Source organism: Mytilus edulis, chromosome 4 (genome assembly GCF_963676685.1).
Source record: "Mytilus edulis chromosome 4, xbMytEdul2.2, whole genome shotgun sequence".
NCBI classification, from domain to species: domain Eukaryota; kingdom Metazoa; phylum Mollusca; class Bivalvia; order Mytilida; family Mytilidae; genus Mytilus; species Mytilus edulis.
The window spans coordinates 44114636-44135970 of record NC_092347.1 but is presented as its reverse complement, the minus strand read 5'-3'; the positions used below and the strand labels follow the sequence as shown (position 1 = coordinate 44135970).

Genomic DNA, 21335 nt, shown 5'->3' with positions numbered 1-21335 from the left:
TTTTTGGAAAGATACCTTCATTAAAGACAATATTGAAAAGTTTAACAAGAGATTCCATGGTAGAGTTGGTACCATTTTTTATCATCTCATTAGATATAAAATCAATGGATGGACTTTTACCATTTTTTAGTGATTTGATGGTCTTTACGACTTCACTTGGTGTGCACATTAAGCTCATTTATATCATTATTAAAAGGTAATGTAGCCTTTAGACTTTCAAAGATTTTTGTGACATTTTCTTGAAAACAATTCATTTCGGGGTGTTCAAGAGTTAGTTTTTCAAAGTGTTCCTTAAAAGAATTATAAGGTAATGATTCATTTGTTTTACAAGTTGATGACTGATCGAGTTTATTAATCAATTTCCAGAAAACTTTAGGGTTTGATTCTACACAATTATCCAACTCATTACAAATCTTTTCTTTGTACTGTTTCTCTTCATATTTACGTCTACGTCTGAAGCGAGAGCGAAAAGAAAAAAAAGATTTTCTATATTCAGCATTGAAGGGAAATTTGTTGACCAATTTTTCGTAGTTTTTAACAGAGATCCTCAGATCTTTACACGATTCCGAGAACCATGTTTTTTTCTGTGTTTTATTAGATTTGTTTCTTTTAGGTTTACCCCTTTTAAAGAATTTTGTGGACATATTAGCTGTTTCTATTAAAATTGAATTGAATTCGCCAACCATTTCGTTGACATCACCAAAATCTTTTTGTATAAAGTTGTTAAATTTATCTTTAATATTTTTACTTTGAATATTTGTTTGTATAGCTCTCTCTGTAGCTTCATCTGACCAAATGAATTTACCAGGTACATCATCAAGTTTTGAAGAAAAAATACAGTTGTTGACAATGTTAGACAAAATACCACATGCAATAGGTTTGATAAAGCAGTAAATTCATGTACTTGGAAAAAACCCACAGAATTAAAAAGTTCATTTGATACAATTGAGTAGTCTGCAAGACTACATCCATTATAAGTAATACAGGTTGGTCTGCCAAATAAATCACATGTGGTTCGAACATTCAGGATCCTAAGTCCTGATTCTTTACACATATTAAGTAAATGTTTACCACTATTATTTACTCTTTTATTGTCAAGATTATTTCTTGGCAAACTAATATCAAACTTATAAAAAACATCATCATTACAAGAATGACTTTTTTCATCATTTACAATAAAGTCAGGCATAGTGTTGGTGTAAGCATTAAAGTCTCCTTGGATAAGGATATCACCAAGTTTACTATATTTTACAATTCCTTCTAATAAGTGAGTGTACAGCTACAAGTTCCTACAAACATAACATAACAAATACAGAAACGTTTCATGACAACTTCACAAAAAGTATTGCACTACACACAATATATATTCGCGCTCTTATATTCACACAGTATCTACTGCATTGTCCGACCAAAAGAGTATGTCACATGGACCAAGGAATTATTAAATATTCATGAAGGAATTCATTTTCTATTGTAGTTTATAAAAGATGGCGGATTCTGGTGGAGATATAATTCACTGTGGACCATGTGAGTATGAAAATGTTACTAAGATGGCAGCAAAATGGTGCTCTGACTGTGCGGAAGGGTATTGTGACGAATGTTTGAGATTGCATAAAGCTGCAAAAATGTCCAGACATCATCATTTGGTACCAGTTTCAGAATACCTGAGGGTTGGACAAATGACAATTCCACAGATTTGTCAAGTTCATCAGAAAACTTATGAATATTTCTGCCCAGGGCATGACAACGTGATTTGTATTTTATGTGTTCAGTCAGAGCACAGTAAATGCCAAGATCTATTGTCACTACAGGATGCTGCAAAGGGAGCAAAAACATCTACTGCGCTGAATGACTTAGAACTAAATATTGACAATTTAATGGAAAATATCGAAAACGGACTAAAGTTCAAAGACAAAAATTTAAGTAGTATTTTGGAAACCGAAAAAAGTATAAAAATTGCAATAGAGTCAAAACATAAAGAGATAATTCAGTATTTTGAGAGACAGCTTACAAAAACATTGATCGAGTTGACAGAGAAATACGGACATTGTCAGCAAGAAATATCGTCTTCGAAAAGTACATTACTCGAAATACAAACACAGCTACGAAATATCAAGGATAGAATTTTTCAGATGAAGACATGTTTATCTGATGTGCAAGCTTTTGTTGGAATGAAACTGATGACTGGAAGCGTGAACACAGAGAAAGGAGTAGTTAAATCGCTGGTGTCTGACATGTCATCTTTAGTCCTCTCATTTGAACCAAATCTAAAACTTAAAACTATTATAGAGAACAAAGAGACATATGGCGAAACTACTATGACTATCTCAAATAGTTGTGTAACGTTTGTTGAACCAAAAGTAGAACAAGCCCAACTCAAAGCCACATCCGTTAATACCGTAGGGGGGATAAAATTAAAACTAAGAACAGCGATAAATCTGAAATATACATCTGGTAGTATAAGTAGCTGTTTTATATTACCAAATAAACAGATATTAATTTTGGATCAAACCAAACAATGTCTGATGATTTACAATAAGAATGGATTCCATGATCGTAATATCGTACTTCCTTATAAACCTTTTGATGCAACTATCATAGATCACCGTACAGTAGCTGTTACATTTGTATTGAAAAAAATGATTTCTATTGTCGACATCCCCTCCAATAAAATTGAACGAAACATTGAAAACGTTAATTGGTGTAGGGGAATATCACACGATAATGGGAAGTTGTATGTTGTATCCTGTGGTGACGGGATAAGTGTTCTAGACCTTTATGGATGTAGTATTAAGAAATATTCAGTAGCTGTTAAAAACGTATTTAATATTGTGACTACTTCTGAAAATGTTTTTTACACTGACAGACTAGGAAATGTATTCTGCCTAGAGACAGATGGAAGCCAGCTATGGCAGTATTATAGTAGTAAACTACAGAACAGTAATTCTTCTTCAAGTATTACAACAGACGATGCAGGCAATGTATATATAGTAGGTGAACAGTCCAATATCCTTATAACTATGTCGTCTAAAGATGGAATGAATCAAAATGTACTACTAACTGATCGGGACGGTCTAAAGAATCCAAGCGCAATCTACTACAATAAAGAACACAAACAACTATTGATATGCAATAGAATACATGGACGCGCATCTTTATATGACGTTCGTTTTTAAACAGAAGAAATTCCAATTTAAAAAGTTTCGTTAATAGAACAATATTTACTGTTAAATACTTGTGAAAAATTGAAAATAAAAAAATATTACATTTGCATTTGTTATTCGATTGTATTTCATTTGTTGAAAATTGACCAGTTTCAACTTGTATATCTTTAAGCAGTTTTATAGCTATGTAATACGCAGGTGGAATTTGTTTAATTTTGCTGATGAAAACGGTAAAATTAATAGCCAATCCATCTAAAGTAAAGATCAGTAAACTTTGCCTGAGATAGTTGACCATGTAGGTTCTTTACAATTTCAAAATTTATAACCTTATAATTTTATGTCAATAAAAACGTTACCATCATTAATTCTGAGTACATCCATCTGCGCAAGTCTGACAGGCGGAAAACCCCAAATAAAAATATCTATATAAATAGGGATGACCAAGCAGTGCCAGTATAACCATGCCTTTATATCATCCATTTAATTTCCGCCTGCGCATCGAGACACACGTGTTACAACTTACAGAGAAGACTTTAAGTTTTTTGTTGTTTTCAATAGTGAATATTGTAGGTATCCCCAAACCATTGTTTATTTGACTTTTTTTGTTATAATATTGTTGTTTATAAGTGTTTAACTTCATACTTCTTTAATTATGGAGTTTAATGCTCTCAGTCCTTACGAGGCCATTACGGGTAGTGATGTTTTTTTAGACGGTTCGTTACCCTTTCCTGTGACCACAACAACGGTAAGGCAGGGAACCCCTCCTAATAGTAGTCAACTAACCGACGTTTTACTTTGGTGACTTCTAAGACCGGTCAACAGACCCTGTATGCAGGTTATGTCGGTTATCATGGAGGTGTTCCTACCATTACCTTTTTTTTAGGCCAGTTGATACCACAGGGTCCATTTCATCTTACCCTGGTACCTCTATGGGTTTAAACTTACCTGGGTCTAGAGCACTAGCGTCCTATTGTGGCTTCACTTTACCCGCATTGGCTAGTAATGCCATGTCGTGGGCTAGACCACCTTGGTCTCAGGGTTATCCTTATTCGGGCTTTCCTGGTCAGGGGTTTCATGGTCAAGGGTTTCCTGGTCAAGGTTTTCCTAATCAGGTTTTTCCTAGTCAGGTTCCTAATCAGCCCTTTCAAGGTTTCTGGCCTTATTGTGGACCGACACCAGTTATTGTTCTTCAGATTACTACACCTAATCTGTCAGTTCCTGCTCCTCCTTTAGCAGTGTCTAGTTGAAGTAGTGTATCTGTACCTGCTGCTCTGCTTACCTCTTCTGTTAGGCATCAGTTTAATCAGGTAGCTGACTCTGGTCCCTCCTTAGATGGGTTCAAGAGTATTTTGGACGATTTTCGTCAATCTATTTCTTCTGAATTGACTTCTTTCTCCAATCGCCTGGGTACGCTAGAGAACATTGCCAATAAGTCAAATTCTCCAGTGATTTCACTCCGTCCATATCATGATATTGGAAGTGACCTGGAGGACATGGATGAGGAAGAACGTTTTTCAGTTGCCCCAGGCAGCCAAGAAGAAGGTTTTACTTCTGATGACGATGACAATTCAGTTCAGGTATCTCAGAATGTTTCGCAACCTTCTGTTCCTGTGTAAATCTCTTCATCTGTAATTGGTCAGTCTTCTATCAATTCCAGTGAAGAACCAGAGGCTGAAGATGCTCCTTCCACTTTTAAGGATCTCAGAGATTCTGTCTATACAATCATGAGAGATGTCAACATGGTGCCATTTCAGTCTCCTCCAAGACCCAAGATATTAACCTCTACTTTCGAGACTCCATGTGGTCTGTCCGTAGACGATACTAAATCTCATAATAGTTTTCCACAATCTAACCATATGTCTAACTCTCTGCAGATCATCAATGATGGGATTGTGGCTAATGAGTCCCAATTTTCCCAAGTTAGTGGTTTTGGTCTTGCCTCATTTACTGAGCAATTCCGATCTAAAGACTATGACATTTTTGACTCTACCTTGGTTAAACTGGTACCCAAATGTGACAAGGTTTTTTCATTTACTATTGCTTCTAAACCCGCCGAAGGACTGCGTCTTACTCAGTCTGTTTGGTCTAAAACGGAGAATCTCATGCGTTAGGCACTGCTGAACACTTTGTATCAGCAGTTGCTCCAGTTCTTAAAAGACTCTTCTCTTCCTCCAGAGGTCAAACCTTTTCTATTACAGGTAGACAAGGCTTTTGGTGCCTCCAAATTGTTGATTATGAGTTCCATCGCCAACTGCACCTTATCCAAAAGATCTGAAATTTTGGATAAGGCAAAGGTGTCAGATAATCTTAAGGATGCTTTAATTAAGTCTCCATTGGATGAGAAGATTTTCGGGTTACCACTTGATGAGGTACAGAAGCATCGCAATCAAACTCCAGCCCCAGTGAAAGTAAATGTATCTCTTTCTGGAAATTATTCTAAACGAGGTAGTTATTCTTCCGCTGGAGGCTAATCTTATAATTCTCAAGAGAAGAGGAGGAAAATCACTAAGGATGGAGGTAATAAACCTAAGAAATCTTCAATCCCTAGGTCTAAACCTAACAGTTTTAAGAGAGGTGGCAAGAGGGCCAATCCTTCTTCCTAGGAAGTTGCCCGTACGTTACTGTCAGAATCTAATCCAGAGATGTACTACACAACTCCTCTTTCTCAAGTGCCAATAGGGGGAGGTTAATTCATTTTCTAACAAAATGGACAAGTATTACCTCAGATTGTTGGGTTCTGTCAGTAATTCGAGGGAAATTGACTCTTCAATTCAAAGAACAACCACCTCTTTCAACTGTCACTATCCCACTGCCCAATACTCAAGATCCACAGAAGTTTCTTCTTCTGTCAACAGATGTAGAGACTCTTTTGACAAAGGGGGCAGTGAGGAAGTCCCTGTATCTTCAATAGATCCAGGTTTCTATTCTCGTCTCTTCCTTGGATCGAAGAAGACCGGAGGAATGAGACCAGTCATCGATTTGTCTATCCTCAATTCTTATATGATTATTCTCCATTTCAAAATGGAGACCAATCCTTCAATAAGAGCTTCTATTCTTCCAGGTATGTGGACAACATCCCTGGATCTGACGGACGCTTACTTTCATGTTTCAGTTTGCCATTCATACCGCAAATTCCTTCGGTTTGTTTGGAACAAAAGGGTTTACCAATTCAGGGCTCTTTCTTTTGGGCTGTCAACTGCACCACTAGCCTTTACAAAACTCATGCAGGTAGCAATTGCTCACCTTCATGCACAGGCTAGCCAGATTCATTCATACCTGGACCACTCACTGATCAAGGACTTTCTCCCAAGAAACTCTAACTCAATACCGTAGTCATCAGAATGCTGCTCTCTCTCTGGGGTTTCTCATTTCTTGGAAAAAGTCGGACCTCATTCCGTCTCATGACTTTATTTTCCTAGGCGAACATTACCTTACTCGTCAGTGCATAGTTCGACCTCCTCAGGAAAAGTTTCAGAATCTTTGTTCAAAAATTCATCTCTTTCTATCTCAAAAAGCAGTTACTGCTCGCCAGTTTTCACAACTGCTAGTTCTCTTGAATTCACTAGCGGATGTTGTTCCACTTGGTCGCCTTCACATTCGACCTTTTCAATTTTATCTACATCAACATTGGCTCCCAGCTACACAGGATTGGGAATTTCCAATTCCAATCATTCATCAGGAATTGTTTCCTCATTTGGTTTGGTGGACTTCTCAAGCAAACGTTTTGAGAGGCCAACTTCTGTCCTCTCCAGTTCCAAATCAGACTATGTTCGCAGATGCCTCCAACCTCGGTTGGGAAGCTTATCTGGAAGGTCTTTCAGTGTCAGGAGTGTGGACTCCAGATCTTTTGAAGGAACACATCAATAACAATGGAAATGATGGCAGTTCTTCTTGCACTGTCTCATTTTCAATCCCTACTGCAGAAGAAATCTCTCGTTCTAGCAACGGACAACACCACTGTAGTGGCTTATTTGCGAAACCAAGGGGAAACTCTTTGTTACGAGCTGTATCTTTTAGCAAGAAAAATTCTCCTTCTTTGCAATCACCTTCATCTGCAGATTGTAGTTCGTCATGTCCCAGGGAAACTCAATGTGTTAGCAGATGCTCTGCCAAGAACACTTACCCCAGTTAATACAGAGTGGGAACTTCTCCAATCAGTATTTCAGGAAATAACACTTCAGTGGGGGTCTCCTCATGTAGACCTGTTTGCAACAAGTCTCAATTACAAAGTTCAAGTGTTCATGTCTCCTGTACCAGATCCGAAAGCTTACGCAGTAGACTACATAAGTGTTCCTTGGGACGGGATGTTCGCTTACGCCTTCCCACCGTTCAGATTTATGTAGTTGATGGGCAGTCCAATGGCATAATAGCTACAAAGATGAAAAGACTCAAGAGGTCGTTCTTATCAAACAGGACTGTCTAAAACATTCAAGTAGAATTTGTTAATATGGCAGTCAGGGTCTGGCCTGACTATCCAGATGACATTGGAGCTAGTTAGCTTTTGTTTTCGCTTGCTTGAGTAGTGTGCATAAAAAAACAGCTATGGAGCATCGAGGATCTCGACTTTCCTAGGTAAATTCAACAAGTGGGACAAAATCCACGTTAGACTATGTCAACTAACGGAACACATGGAAAAACTGCAACTGTTTTATTCTAAATGCAGTACAGGTATTTTCCGAAGACACATGAATATCATATGATTTTAGTTTAAACGATACAAATGTATAGTGAACAAGTAATTCTTGAAAAGACTGAGGTACCATCAATCAATATATAAATCATTGCTCAGAATATCAAACAGCTCTTTATTTCTCCTTCAATAATTGGTAAATAGTTATTCACTTTCTTTGAAATAATTTGACACTCAATTTCCTTTTACATTTATCTCATAATATATATATGGATTCAAATATGGGTGATAAAAATACATGTTCTGGAATATAAACGGCTGGCCTTCAATATAATTTCCCTGTGATCAATTATATTAATTGATTGATTGATCGAAGTTAAACGCATTCAACCCCATATTGCTTTTTCATGGCAGTCATGTATGTATGGTGGATGAAGCCGGAGTGCCCGTAGAGAACCACTGACCTTTGAAGGAAAACCGACAACCCTAGTCAATTACAAGTGGAGTAATTGTACTCGCCATGTTTAGGATTCGAAATCACAACGTTGTTGTTCACAGGCTAGTGATCCAATAGTTCAACTAAGTATGCAACTCGGTCACCGAGTACACAGAGTCAATTACATGATGGGTGTCTGTTTGAATGCGCAGTTGCGGATCATCAGGGACTTTGAGTTCTGGATACGTACTCGGAATTAAAATGCACCTTCAGTCAAAATATTGTTAACCAATTAAGCCAGTTGCAGTTGTGCCATTAGGATTGTCGAGGAATCATATTTTTCATTGGTTATGTGTGTATTTTTTATTGTATGATGTTAGACTTTTACTGTATTATTATCCAAATATTTCTTCGTCAGATTTTGCCAGGTATTTGGTCAAGGTTACAACACTGACATCAGTATATTAGTTCAGTTTGAGAAATATGAAACTATATAGTGAAGACTTCGTTCTTGAAAAGTTTTTAAAAAGTATTATTAAAAATGTCAGATTATTGATCAGAATATCAATCAGTTCTTTGTTTCTATTCGAATTATTGCTGAATAGTTATTTACTATCTTAAAATGGATTTATGAAATTAAGTACTGAGATTCAATTTTCATCTAAATTTATCACAAAAGCTTGCATGTTTTGTTTTCCATTTTTCTGATATTTTAATAGTTATCCTCACATTAATATAATTTGAAAGATGTAATGCGATTTGTATTAAAAATTTTATTGTTCTTTTTAATCTCAAATTTTCTTAATGATATGTCATCCGAGATCGACTTTTATCAAAGCAAATCAATTCTTAACTTTAATTGTAAATAGTGGTGCTTAGAACAATGTTCTTACAAATTAATTAAGACATTCCGATATGATGCAGTATTTGTTTTATTAACTTGATGACAATCTCCATGCAGTTTATCAACCATTAAATGTTATTGAATACTGATATAAAAATAAGGAGATTAGGTATGATAACAGACATAACAAAATAGAAACTGTCCACCAAGGTCAAAATGAAGTGAATTTATGTAACAATAGATCACCATATGGACTTCATCAATGAGCAAGACCAATACTTAATTGTCAGCTATAAAAGATTCAGACATCAGTGGCGGATCCAGAACTTTTCCTAAGAAGGGGGCGCTGACTGACCTAAGGTGGGGGGGGGGGGCTCCAGTCATGCTTCAGTGATTCCCTATCCCCTATATCCGCCTATGGACATGAAAAAAATGTGAAACAGTGGTAAAGAAAACCAATTGTCTGATCAATAACCAAACAATTATCTAAATACAAATATGACAGATATGAACAAACAACAACCATTGAATTATAATCTCCCGACTTGCAACAGCAATTGCATATTATTTGACAAGCTTAAACACATTGTGAATACTTAACCTTCCTAACTTGGAACAACGTTGTAACCGCAAATATAAGAACAAAATGTAAAAAAAAAACGATTTATGTCAATAAAATTTTGAATTTGTTATCTATACACTCAGACGGATGGAGCTAAGACTGCAAATGACAACTAAATAACTCTCTTCAAATAATCTCTTCATTTTAAATGGTAGTCAAATATTTTTCTTTTATAAATGATTTATTAAAACAATATACATACATGTGTAAATAAATAATTCAATAAATGTTTGTAAAATTTTAGGACAGGACGGAATGTCGATATTTACATCACAGGCTAACTTTGTTCATTTAAACAGTGGTGTCCATCCTAAAGATCCAGGACTCTGAAAATAAATTAAATTATAAATAATTAGTTCAAAAATTTCATGTCTTTGCTCTTAAAAGTAATATGGATTTTTGATTATGTAAAGGTATTAAACAGATTTAGGGGTTATAATATTATTAAATAAGTATCTGGAAATACAAAACAACTCGAATATTTGATTTCCATAATATTTTTTTACGTCACAAGACTTCATGAATCTTAAGACATCTTGCCAGCTAGCACTGCATACATATTTTGCACATTATTTTTATCAATTTTGCTATCTCTTATTTTGGCTTTCATTTGATATATTACAATGGCAACCACATAATCAATGAGAAATGACGACTAATGTGTGCAAGTTTAATTAATTTGATGAAAATTGAACCCTCATCAATTTCAAACTTGTTTTTTGTTCATATTAGAATTTTTAACTTCAGGAAATTATGATTTTTTCACTTTCAGTTCACAGGTATTATTCATTCCTTATAATCAAAGACTCAAATGCTACAGAGCTGCTGAAAATTTACTACACAATCATTTTGATGAATTTTCAGTCAATATATATTTCACTATTTTTTCATGAGATGAAGGTCAACTCAACTGTATTCACTAAGATTTAACTACTGATCATTATCACTAGAAACAAGACGATGTGGAATAAGAGCCAACAAGATAACTCTCCATCCAACTCATTGTTCAAACTCCTCACAATGGATATGCATTTAAATAGATTGCAACTCTTTCAAGCATAGTTGACCTTAAACAATAATGCTATTATCTTTGGCTCCTCTAAAAACTAAACACTTTTATCAAATAATGTCAATTGTCATGACATTGACAAAACTACTGATAAGGATAAAAATAAAATCTTAGTCATGTTAAAAATATATCTAAAAGTAAGAATTTGAGACTGATGTTTTAATCACAACTGTGAAAAATTGACATCCAATAGTTTCAGATAATTATTACTCCATCAGCACGCAACCATGTCATATTATTGCACCTATTAATTTCTCAGTCTTATATATGTTGAATCCTGGAATAGTTACCAGCCCAGCAGCTCTATCCAAACCTCATATTACAAAGCAAGTAAACCCTTCTTGATTCCAGAACTAGGTAAAGCCTGACACATCTTAATGTATCTGTCCCTAGTTATGACCCTGATAAATGTCAGTGGTTGCCATTTAAACAAAAATTTATTGTCCATTTATCAAAAACATTTTGGAGATTATGGAGATCTCTGATCTCTGACCACCACTGAATAACAGTAACATTCAAAAATATGTCTGTTAACCTCTTATCTTGTTTTGGGTAATTATTTCAGCAAAAAATAACCTATATTTTCATTGACTCATATATATTTAACTGATAAGTAAGTTTATAAATAGATTATAATCACAGTTACTCTGGTCTTCAAATGGCTAAATGACAAGCACAAAGGCGTCAAAATAAGGGTATATAAAATATCTAGTCAATTCTATAAACAAAGATAATATAGTTAAAACAATATTACAAAAGCTTTTTCATTAGAACTACTTCATTCAAAATGATTTTTGACAACAACAAAATTTATGACAAATTAATTCTGTATTCGTCATGATTTTCCTTCCTGAAAATAGATATCATTAATAATAATTATATATGCAAACATTGTTAAAATATTAAGCATCTTTATTCTAACCATTGTGCAAGTAATCTTTTCACACTTTTCCATATATTCAATTATAAATCAATATTTAATTTGATTTATGAAAAGTGGTATTCCTATTCTCTTAAGAAATATACAGATGTTGAAAAAAATATGTTTATTATGCCATAAACAATTGCAAGAGAATGGTTTCATGTATATGAAGAAAGACTTGTTATATATAAATGTGTTGCATTTTTTAAGTACAAAAACAATGTCTTCCTCTAAAACCATATTTTAACATTCACAGAAATATCAACTTCCTACTGCAATTTGGTAAACTGTTTTAGTCATTGCTATTGTGATACCACGAAGGTGGCTGGATTAGCACAGCAACATCATGAGCATTAATGATTAAATGACTTAACTCTTATTTAACTAAACTAGTACTTCAATTGAAGTTCTGGAACAAGATCTTCTTATTCAAGATTAATCATTTTTCTTATGAATTTTACACAAAGTTTACAATTTAATATCTAAAAGGTATATTATGGCATGCAGATATAATTTGAAGCTAAAGTGTTTTAAAACAGAGTTATCATTCATTGAGAAGCTATGTGTAAACCTTAATTTTCAAGACAACTGTTTTTAACCAGACAAAAAATTCTCAAATATCTACAGCAGTAAAGTATTGCAGTAATCTGATCAACTTGGTCAATTGTGTTTAAAATTGATGAAAAAGCAGGTATAATATAGTTTTATATAAAAATAAGGAGATGTGGTATGATTGCAAATAAAATAGCTCTCCAACAGACTAAATGACATAGAAGTAAACAACTATAGGTCTTTGTACACCTTCAATAATGAGCATTACCCATACCACACAGCAAACTATATAAGGCCCAAAAAGACAAACATAGCAAACTGGAAAACTTCTATATATGTATGTTTGATATAGTTAAACTATAGGTGTACTGTTGGTATAAATAACCCATTTTGGTAAAGCTGCTCTACAATTTTCTGGATAGTAGCATGTGTAAAATATATTTTTCAAAGAAAAAAGCATGAAGATATATAATTGAAAAGTGATTACATCAAATTAAATGAAACAAAAGAGCTTTTATGAGAAATTAAAAAAAAGTGTTTGAGCCTAGTTTTAGGATTTGTGTAGTTGAATGATCATACAGCAGTGTAGCAACCATGGTAAAACAAACAGTTGTTATTGCAATTATGTATCTTATTTCATTTAAACTTTGCTGACTGATTGCATTAATTCTCTTATACGTTTCCTTTTAAAAATAAAAGAAGAATGACGACTGTTTTCTTAAATCTAATCTTTAGATGACGTATTTACATAGCTGAGATGTACATTTGTCAACATTGGAATTATATTCAGGCGCGGATCCAGAGGGGGGGTTCCGGGGGTTGGAACCCCCCCTTTTTTTTTGGACGATCAATGCATTTGAATGGGGACATGTAGTTGGAACCCCCCCTTTGTCCTGGGTTAGGAACCCCCCCTTTTTAAAATGGCTGGATCCGCCCCTGATGTTTCATGAGCAAGCATTCCCAATGAATTTTAACACAATCTATTTTGTTTCTCTACTTTACTAAGTTTCAAGTATATTTTACAATCATTTTTCCTATGGCATGATCCTTTTTGTTGGAGCAAATTTAACTGACTCTTACAATCCCTTTTATTTTATTTGTATCTTTTAAAATACATTTTTTATCTGATGCATGTCTACAATATTAAATGAATTTGCCAAAATTGCAGATGGCAGCGCAAACTGATCAAGTTTGGATTGTGTTGGTTGTTCTTGCATTTGCACATACACATATCTACTTTTAATACAGGTATAATTATTCATAACGTTATTGGCAAAAAAAAAAAATTTCAAATATTTCCAAAAATTAACACTTCTGATGTTATAAACAATAACAAAAAGCTCTCATGTTACTATGTAAAATATAAGCACATATAAATATATATAAATAAGCAAAATATATTTAGCAGGTGAATAATGTAATAAAGCAGTAAGAACATTTCTAATAAATAATATATAATTTTTTTTATACATGAATTGCTTACAACTTTTAATTGAGAAGTTAGAACTTAAACTGTCAAGAAAACCAGGAACTATATTTTTTCTCATTTATTCTACAAAATGATAAGGATACTACAAATTTAGAAGAAAACCCATTTTGTATCATATAAATTAACCGAGATCCAATTCTATGTAACCTGTGTATTTTAGATAATGTTCTTACTGCTGATTGTATTTGCACATTATATGTGTAAACATTAATATTTAATAAGCATTTTCAATTAAGAGTTCTAGCTAGCGGCATCTGAAAGAAAAAATCTCACCACTATTTTCTTCTTATGACTGAAATTGCAATCAAGATAAATAGAACATGATGAAGATAGAAACAATACCCCATGATTCATCTTAGTATAAATTCTAATTTAGAAATTATATATCTATTACCCATAATGCAACTGTTAATATGGAACCAAAAAATTTAAAAAGAGTATTACACAATCTAAAACTGAATATTAAATAAAGAATATAATAAATCATCAAAGTGGAAAAAACCCTGACATTAAACTAATAAAGACTGAAATAAAGCATTTATTTATGTGAAAATAATCTGTTTAGATCCAAAACATTTAACAAATTTCTCAATAACAGCTCTATCAGCTCAACAGAGTAAATAATATTTTAAAAAGTATAGTTCATCGTATGAATTCACACTTAAAAACATTCATAAAAACAATATAAAAGCAATAACTGAATAAACCAAAATATTCAATTTAAGACAATATATATGAAAACTTGGACAAATATTATCATATCATATGTACGTTAATATTTTATATAAACAACAATCTATGTGTAAAAAGATAATCATTTCTAGTAAGATTCATGCATTATATATATTTAAGTGTTCCTAAAATAAAGCATTTGCTGGCTTAAATAATTAAGTACCTTAAATGCACATTTCCTAAATCTCTTACATTTCATTCCACGAAAAATAATAGGCAGTCTTTTTTTTTATTTCCTTGTTTTTCAATAATTGGATTTATCCTTGTTTTTTTTTTATTTCCAAAGCTAAATGAGTGTAATAAATAATTCTCAATTTTCTAACCTTAAATTGTATGAAAATATTATTCTCAAATGTTTATGGATATCAAGTAGTATGAAGAGTAAATGATAAAATTTTCACTAGTTTTTCATTTGAAATGCTCCATCTTTAGGAAGCCAAAAAAAAATCATTTAAGTTTCAAAAGACCAAAATCTTTTGCCACCTTTGATTGTAAAAAAAGCAGAAAACAATCGATTTTCAATGAAGTTTGCATATTTTGATAGAGGAATGCAATTAATTTGAAAGACTTCTCATCTAATGGGAGATAACTCAGATAATGTTACTTTTATAAAGGATTTTGCCATGTGTGTGGTTTGAACTCACAATCTCAGAGTTGACAGGTTAATGATACTGTAATTGAACTACTAAGACCACTCCACCACCATCAAGCCCCCTTTTAATGCAGTTCACTAATGTCAACCTCTATAGTTATATATTTTATATTTAAGCATTTTATTACAAAGAAAGAGGTTTTGGATGTCGGTCTATATCAGTTTCAGAATTACCTGTAAATAAAACACTAGGCTTTCATCAATTTTAAAACTATCTGTCAAATCAGAACAATCAACATTAGTAACATTAAAATAAACTAGGTACTGACAGTTACTTTTCTCAGTCAAATTTTGTGGATTTTAGTTTATCTTTTATGATTTTATTTTCTCTCAACTACGTACTGTGGATATCAATATTGAAGGATCAAGATAAAATTGTATAATAGTGGATATATAATTGTGTGGTTTTGCCAAAGTCTGCTTGCAAGACTATAGAAAATATCTACTTTATTGAACACTTAAAAATGTTTGGTTTACCTATTCCCATGCCAAAATAGGTATTTAAAAATTAATATTGAATGCACAGTACTACCTTTCCTGACAGGGAAATAATTTAATTATTCATTGCTTCTGCACTATTCCCGTAAAAATAAACGTTTAATCCTGATCGAGTTCTTGAAAAAATAATGCAGTTTTTCATGATCCCAAAAATTCATCAATAAATCAGAGTCCTGATTGATAAGAGTAAATCCCAAATTTCCTCAAAAAAAAGGCCCCATCCTGACATCCTGCTAAAGGTCATTCCTCCCCTTATTGGCAGAAGGATAATTATTAAAAGAACAAACTACCAGTAAGTCTTGTAAAAAAATAATTTTACTATGTTGTTCACTAGTACATGAATGCTAATAAGTTGTAAGCTAAAGATATAAATGTCAGCACCAAAACAACTACCCATAGAAAAGATGCAATATATAAATATATATAAGCAGAAAAAAATCTTCATCAATTTACCTTTACGTCAAACACTCGAACATGTTGATATTCCTATAGTGAAAACATTTTGATAAACAAAAGTAACAAAAACTAACACAGAATATAAATATGTATATTACAGTCGTGTAAACTTGTTTCTTCTAATAGCTTCTTGTAATTCTCCTTTTCAGAATCTAAAGGACGACTATGGGTAATCTCATTGTTCATACACCAAAATGAAAATAACATAATATCATTGGCTCAATTTCCATTGTTTAGAACATTTTAAACCAATCACAATGTTTTATTGTATGCTTTTAAAAATATTACCCAGAATGCATTATATAATGAATTTCTTTAATACATTTAACTTGATTGGGATGGCTTTAATGAACATGTAACTCTTTTTTTCTTTCTATACGAAAAAAAGAATTTTTTGTGAGCCCCTAAAATGTACTTTAAAAAGACCAATGCTCAGTAGTATGAAATTTTTAAGATGATTAAAATTGAAAAATTAATTTTAAAATTATAACTATGAAGGATGTTTTGAAAGAGTTTTTATTGATGTGTAAAATCAACCGACTTTCAGAATAAAGTTTTTAATTTTAAAGTCCACTTTAAACATCTGTAAATATAAACTCCATAAAATGACTTTTATTAATTCTAAATTCAATTAATTGCATTAAAAATATGTTCAGATAAATATTACCTATAACAAAACTGTTTCACTTATGATAAAGATTTCATACCTGTCACAATATAAAGCAGGTTTATACCATAAAGCTCATATACTTATTATACTTTATGAAAAAGGACCTCACAAGTTAAATGGTCATTAAAGTACAACCCAAGAACAATGTAGCAGTATAAAAAAAATAAAACACAGAAATAAAGTAATTACAAGCTACTTACAAAATTTATGAAATAATGCAATAAAATCGGTAAGGAAATGAAAATCAGAAATTACTTCCTAAACAGCTTTTCTCCAAAAATAATGCTTAATACACAATCATAATTAATAAATGTTCTCTGTGTAATCTGTCTGACTCTTATCAATATGAAAACATTTTTTTTATCAAATGTACTTTTTTTGACAAAGCTAACAACAAAAACATTTTAAATACAAACCTTAGATTGTCTACAAAAGCTATTGTTAACAAAAGTCAAGGAGTTAAAGAAATATGGGATGGGACAATGGTATAAACACTTTGTGCATTAATCAGCATTTTGAAAGAAGGTTACAGAAAAACACAAATCTACACATTAGTGACATTTGGGGGAAGGAAACAATATTTGCTTCTAAACTTATACGGGTGTTGTCTAAGTTTCTTGAAACTGGTTAGTTCTTCTTTAATTTTATAGAAAGTCATTTGCTTACATTGAACATTGAAAATGTTAATAGTTTAAAATTGTTTTTTTCATTGTCGAAGGGATTACAGTGCCCTATAACAGTTTATACTCTCCTGTGGCTTGTGGTTGATTATTATATGTAGTAATCTCATAGGCAATCAAACCACATCTCCTTATTTTTATAACAGAACATTTTTAAGGATCCTTGTAGAGAAAACTAGTTTAAAGGAGACGTGACACAATTTTTTTTTTTTTTTTTTTTTTTAATTTATTAATAAATATTGGTCAAATAACATATTGTAATAATTTTTTCTTGTCAAAACCTCATTTAACGGCCTTTTAATTGTCAAAGAATCCAGCGCTTGTCGTAATCTTTGATTTTTAATGAGATACCGGTCACGTGATCGTGATGACGTCAGTGGATACAATCTGAGAAAATGTCTCAAAAAGGACGAAGTCGATCATATTCCTGTAAAATTAAACAATGGACGGTGTTGACAGCAGTTTTCAAGGCAATTCTTAAACTTAAGATATTCAACCGTATCAGTTTGAGCCGTTACTTGTTGAAAATAATCAAGTAGAAGATATAAATTCGTCATCCGACATTGACGATCTTTCAAGCAATGCCGATATTATATCGGCATTGCTTTAAAGATCAATAATTAATTTCACCAAAAATAAAGAGATATTTCTTAGAAATGTTTACGTTTAACAGGTAATTGAATTACATTTAATAATACAAAAAGACAGGTCATAAATAATGTAGGACAAAAAGTCACGGACAAAAATTCACAGGACAAAAAGTCACAATTTATTTTCGAAATTATTTTTCATGTAACCAGAAAAAATAATTTAAAAAAATACATAATTCTTGATGTATTATTCTATTATATATTAAGTAACTTTGTTACTAAAATTTATTCAAAATAGATATCAATAATGATCAAATAATTGTTATAAAAACAACATGTCAAAGTGGCTTGGTATCCATAAATGGCTTCATTGTGGCATGAATTATATCCTTTGCATGATTTAGATTTAATTTTTTTTCATTAATCAAGCTTCATGAATAATTTCCTAAACTCGAAAATGAATAAATGTAATAAAATAAAATATTTCAAGATCACTCTCTTATAATTTAAAAACAATTCTGAACAATCGTCATAAATTACCTATCACCTTACCAAGAGTGTTGGGTGTAAAATTTGAATTACTAAAGCTGCCCCAAATAAATGTGTAATAAGTATGACATAACAGGGGGGGGGGGGGGTATTATAAGTAAGATTTTAAGATTTAAAACAGTAATATATATTCATATGTCATTTTCTCCTCCATAATAATTCCATTGAAAATGTTCTATGAGTACTGGCTTATTTTTTGTGATATGTTTTCCGTGTGGTATATCCTCAGTCTATAAATTATTTTGTATTTTGTGACTTCCCTTCAACTTCGACAAAGTTTGGCATAGGGGCCTCATATGTAAAATGAAAGCTTATGGTATTGACGTAAACTTCTTGAAGTGGTTTCAGGATTATCTACACGACAGAAAACAGACAGTAGTAGTGCATAACAGAAAGAATTAAAAAAACGATAGGCCAATATGTAAAATTGAAACGTTTCATTTGTACGGTCCAAGGAAATTGAATATCATCTAACGCAATTGAGATGTCCCCCTTCATTCTTTAACAATGATCTATTTAGAGCTAATATTATGAATTTATAAATGATCCTTCTTGTCACTGTGAGTCAGATATTGATGGTGTCTACCATTACTTCTTTGTTTGTCCAAAATACACACTATGTAGAAAAACCTTATTCAATAATCTCAACTGGCTATCCGAAAACATTGTTTTAGATACAATTTGCGGACACATGGAACTTTCGAATGAACAAAATATTCAAATTTTCAAACATGTTCAAAATTTCATAAAATGGTCAAACACATTTTTTATGCCTTGATAGAGGTTATTGTTACTGGCACGGAACATCATTGTCATCATCAGTACACACGTCACCGTCACAGAAACATATGACTTTTTAAACTTTCTTTTTCTCTTTTTTACAGATGAAAGCTAGTATTATTCTATAAACTGTTTTCCTTATATGCATGTCCATTATATCATACTATTATTGTAATTTTATAATGTATTATGGAGAAGACTTCATAAGTATGATTTACTTGTGTCTAATCCTTTTTGCTTTAATTCAGCAAGTAAAATATGTTTTAACTAACTCAGTCTATACTATACATTATCTACTACTCCCAGGTCTGTATCAATTGGATTTATCTGCATTATTTAAGTTGAAACTATGTTATTCATCTCCATGTCTTATGCAATATAAAGACTTGCATACATTCACTAGCCAAAATATTTGTTTCTCATTCAAGTCACCTTTTGCATATAATTTTTCACCACGATAACCTTGCATCAATGGTCTGTCATTTTAAAAGCATCACTTGATATCTCTTCACAATTTATTTTTTATTAAGAAATAAAATGATTTTTAATAAATAAATAGAATAGGTAAGTACTAATAACTTATTGCAATACACCTTTCATACCTGTCTAATTTTTATTAGAAAACTCAGAAGGAAATTTATGTCCCACTACAGGTTATGTATTAGTTATGGGGACTGACAGCTTTTTTTTTGGTTTTTTTTATTAATTTTTTATTTTAGAAGCATTTCTTCTTAATTCTCTATTTATTTTGCTTATCTAATATTATTATAGATACTCCATTCTTTACTAAGTAAATTCACAAACACATTATATTGTATCCGCCCCCTTTTTTAAGCTGCACTGTCAGTCCTCTTTTCTCTATTCTGTAAACCCCCATATCCGACAGTAAGGTATTGACTATTGTTTATTCAAACAGGTTAAACAGATATGCATTACGTAACTTATATCTGTAACCATTGCTCTAGTATATTTTCCAACCTCACCTGTGCACCCAGCAGGTGATCATGGATGTACACAGATTCGACGCATGTTACGCAATAGTGCGTATTGCCGATGTCATATATATATCACCACCCGGGGGCATGACACCTGTAGCTTTCAACTTCAAAGGTAACACAGCACTGCAGAGAAAGTGTGCCGCATACCTGTAACTTCTGATCGATGTTGATGACTTTTAATTTATTATGTCCAATTTCAGTGTACACACCTGCACACGTGAACAGGTAGTGAGGTACACGCAGGTACACCATACCAAATTTAAACATTGAGATATATTTGGCTATAAAATTATACACAAATATGACTAAACTATTAAAAAAATTATTAATAAGGGACGCAAAATATATTTGCGAAGAAATTTTTTTTTCTCCCTCAGCCATTCTCCGCTCCTCACAAGCTCCCCGCTAAGGCGGGGCTCAGCTGTTGTTGGTTGTGTCAATGGAATGTCAGGTACCGCATTTGGACGAAGTTTTGGCTTCATGGTAGGACATCCCTCGAGATTCTTCATAACTTCTGGGTCACGATCGTAACATGTTTGTAAAGTGGGCGGAACAAAGTCTATATGACTAGTACTTGGTAGGAAGTCCTATCTCTTCCTGGGACTAGTCTGCGGATTACCCAGAAAACGGATTTTTTTTTTTTATCAAATTGTCCTTATGCCTATTGTTGCATCTACTGGCAGAACACAGAACCATTTTTATTCACTGTCATGGGTTTTGTTGGAAGATATTCGAATATGAAATTGCGCTTATTATGCCTTTACACCCGTCAGTCAAATATGATTGATGTAACCACTGACGTCACAGCCTCGTTCTGAGTGACTTCCGGGATTGAAATATGCATAATTAGTATGTCGACAGATCGATACATTTAAATTCATTTTTTTATCCATTTAAACGATAATTATATTGTTATCGGTGTTTTTTGGGGGTAATTATGTATAAATAAATATTTATTTAAAAAAAGAAAAATTAAAAAAAAAATCATGTCACATCTCCTTT

General features: G+C 32.5%; 2 protein-coding genes across 7 annotated transcripts in view; one reads left to right on the top strand and one right to left on the bottom strand.

Annotated features, from left to right (window-relative positions):
• The first annotated feature begins 1487 nt into the window (after positions 1-1487).
• On the top strand, positions 1488-3176 carry LOC139521403 (protein wech-like). Its single transcript, XM_071314881.1, has one exon. The coding sequence runs from the start codon at positions 1488-1490 to the stop codon at positions 3174-3176; it is 1689 nt and encodes a 562-aa protein (XP_071170982.1).
• Positions 3177-9858: 6682 nt separating this feature from the next.
• The window catches only part of LOC139519743 (WD repeat-containing protein 93-like), a 46607-nt gene continuing 35130 nt past the window's right edge, over positions 9859-21335 (bottom strand). For 2 of the 6 annotated variants that reach the window (XM_071311990.1, XM_071311992.1), the window contains 3 exons: positions 16064-16096; positions 14002-14020; positions 9859-10022 (listed from right to left, as the gene is read on the bottom strand). In XM_071311990.1, coding sequence (XP_071168091.1) covers positions 14015-14020; positions 16064-16096 — 39 coding nt within the window. In that variant the 3' untranslated portion in view covers positions 9859-10022; positions 14002-14014. The remainder of the gene's footprint in view (positions 10023-14001; positions 14021-16063; positions 16097-21335) is intronic. The other 4 variants (XM_071311988.1, XM_071311989.1, XM_071311991.1 and 1 more) reach the window with 2 other exon arrangements.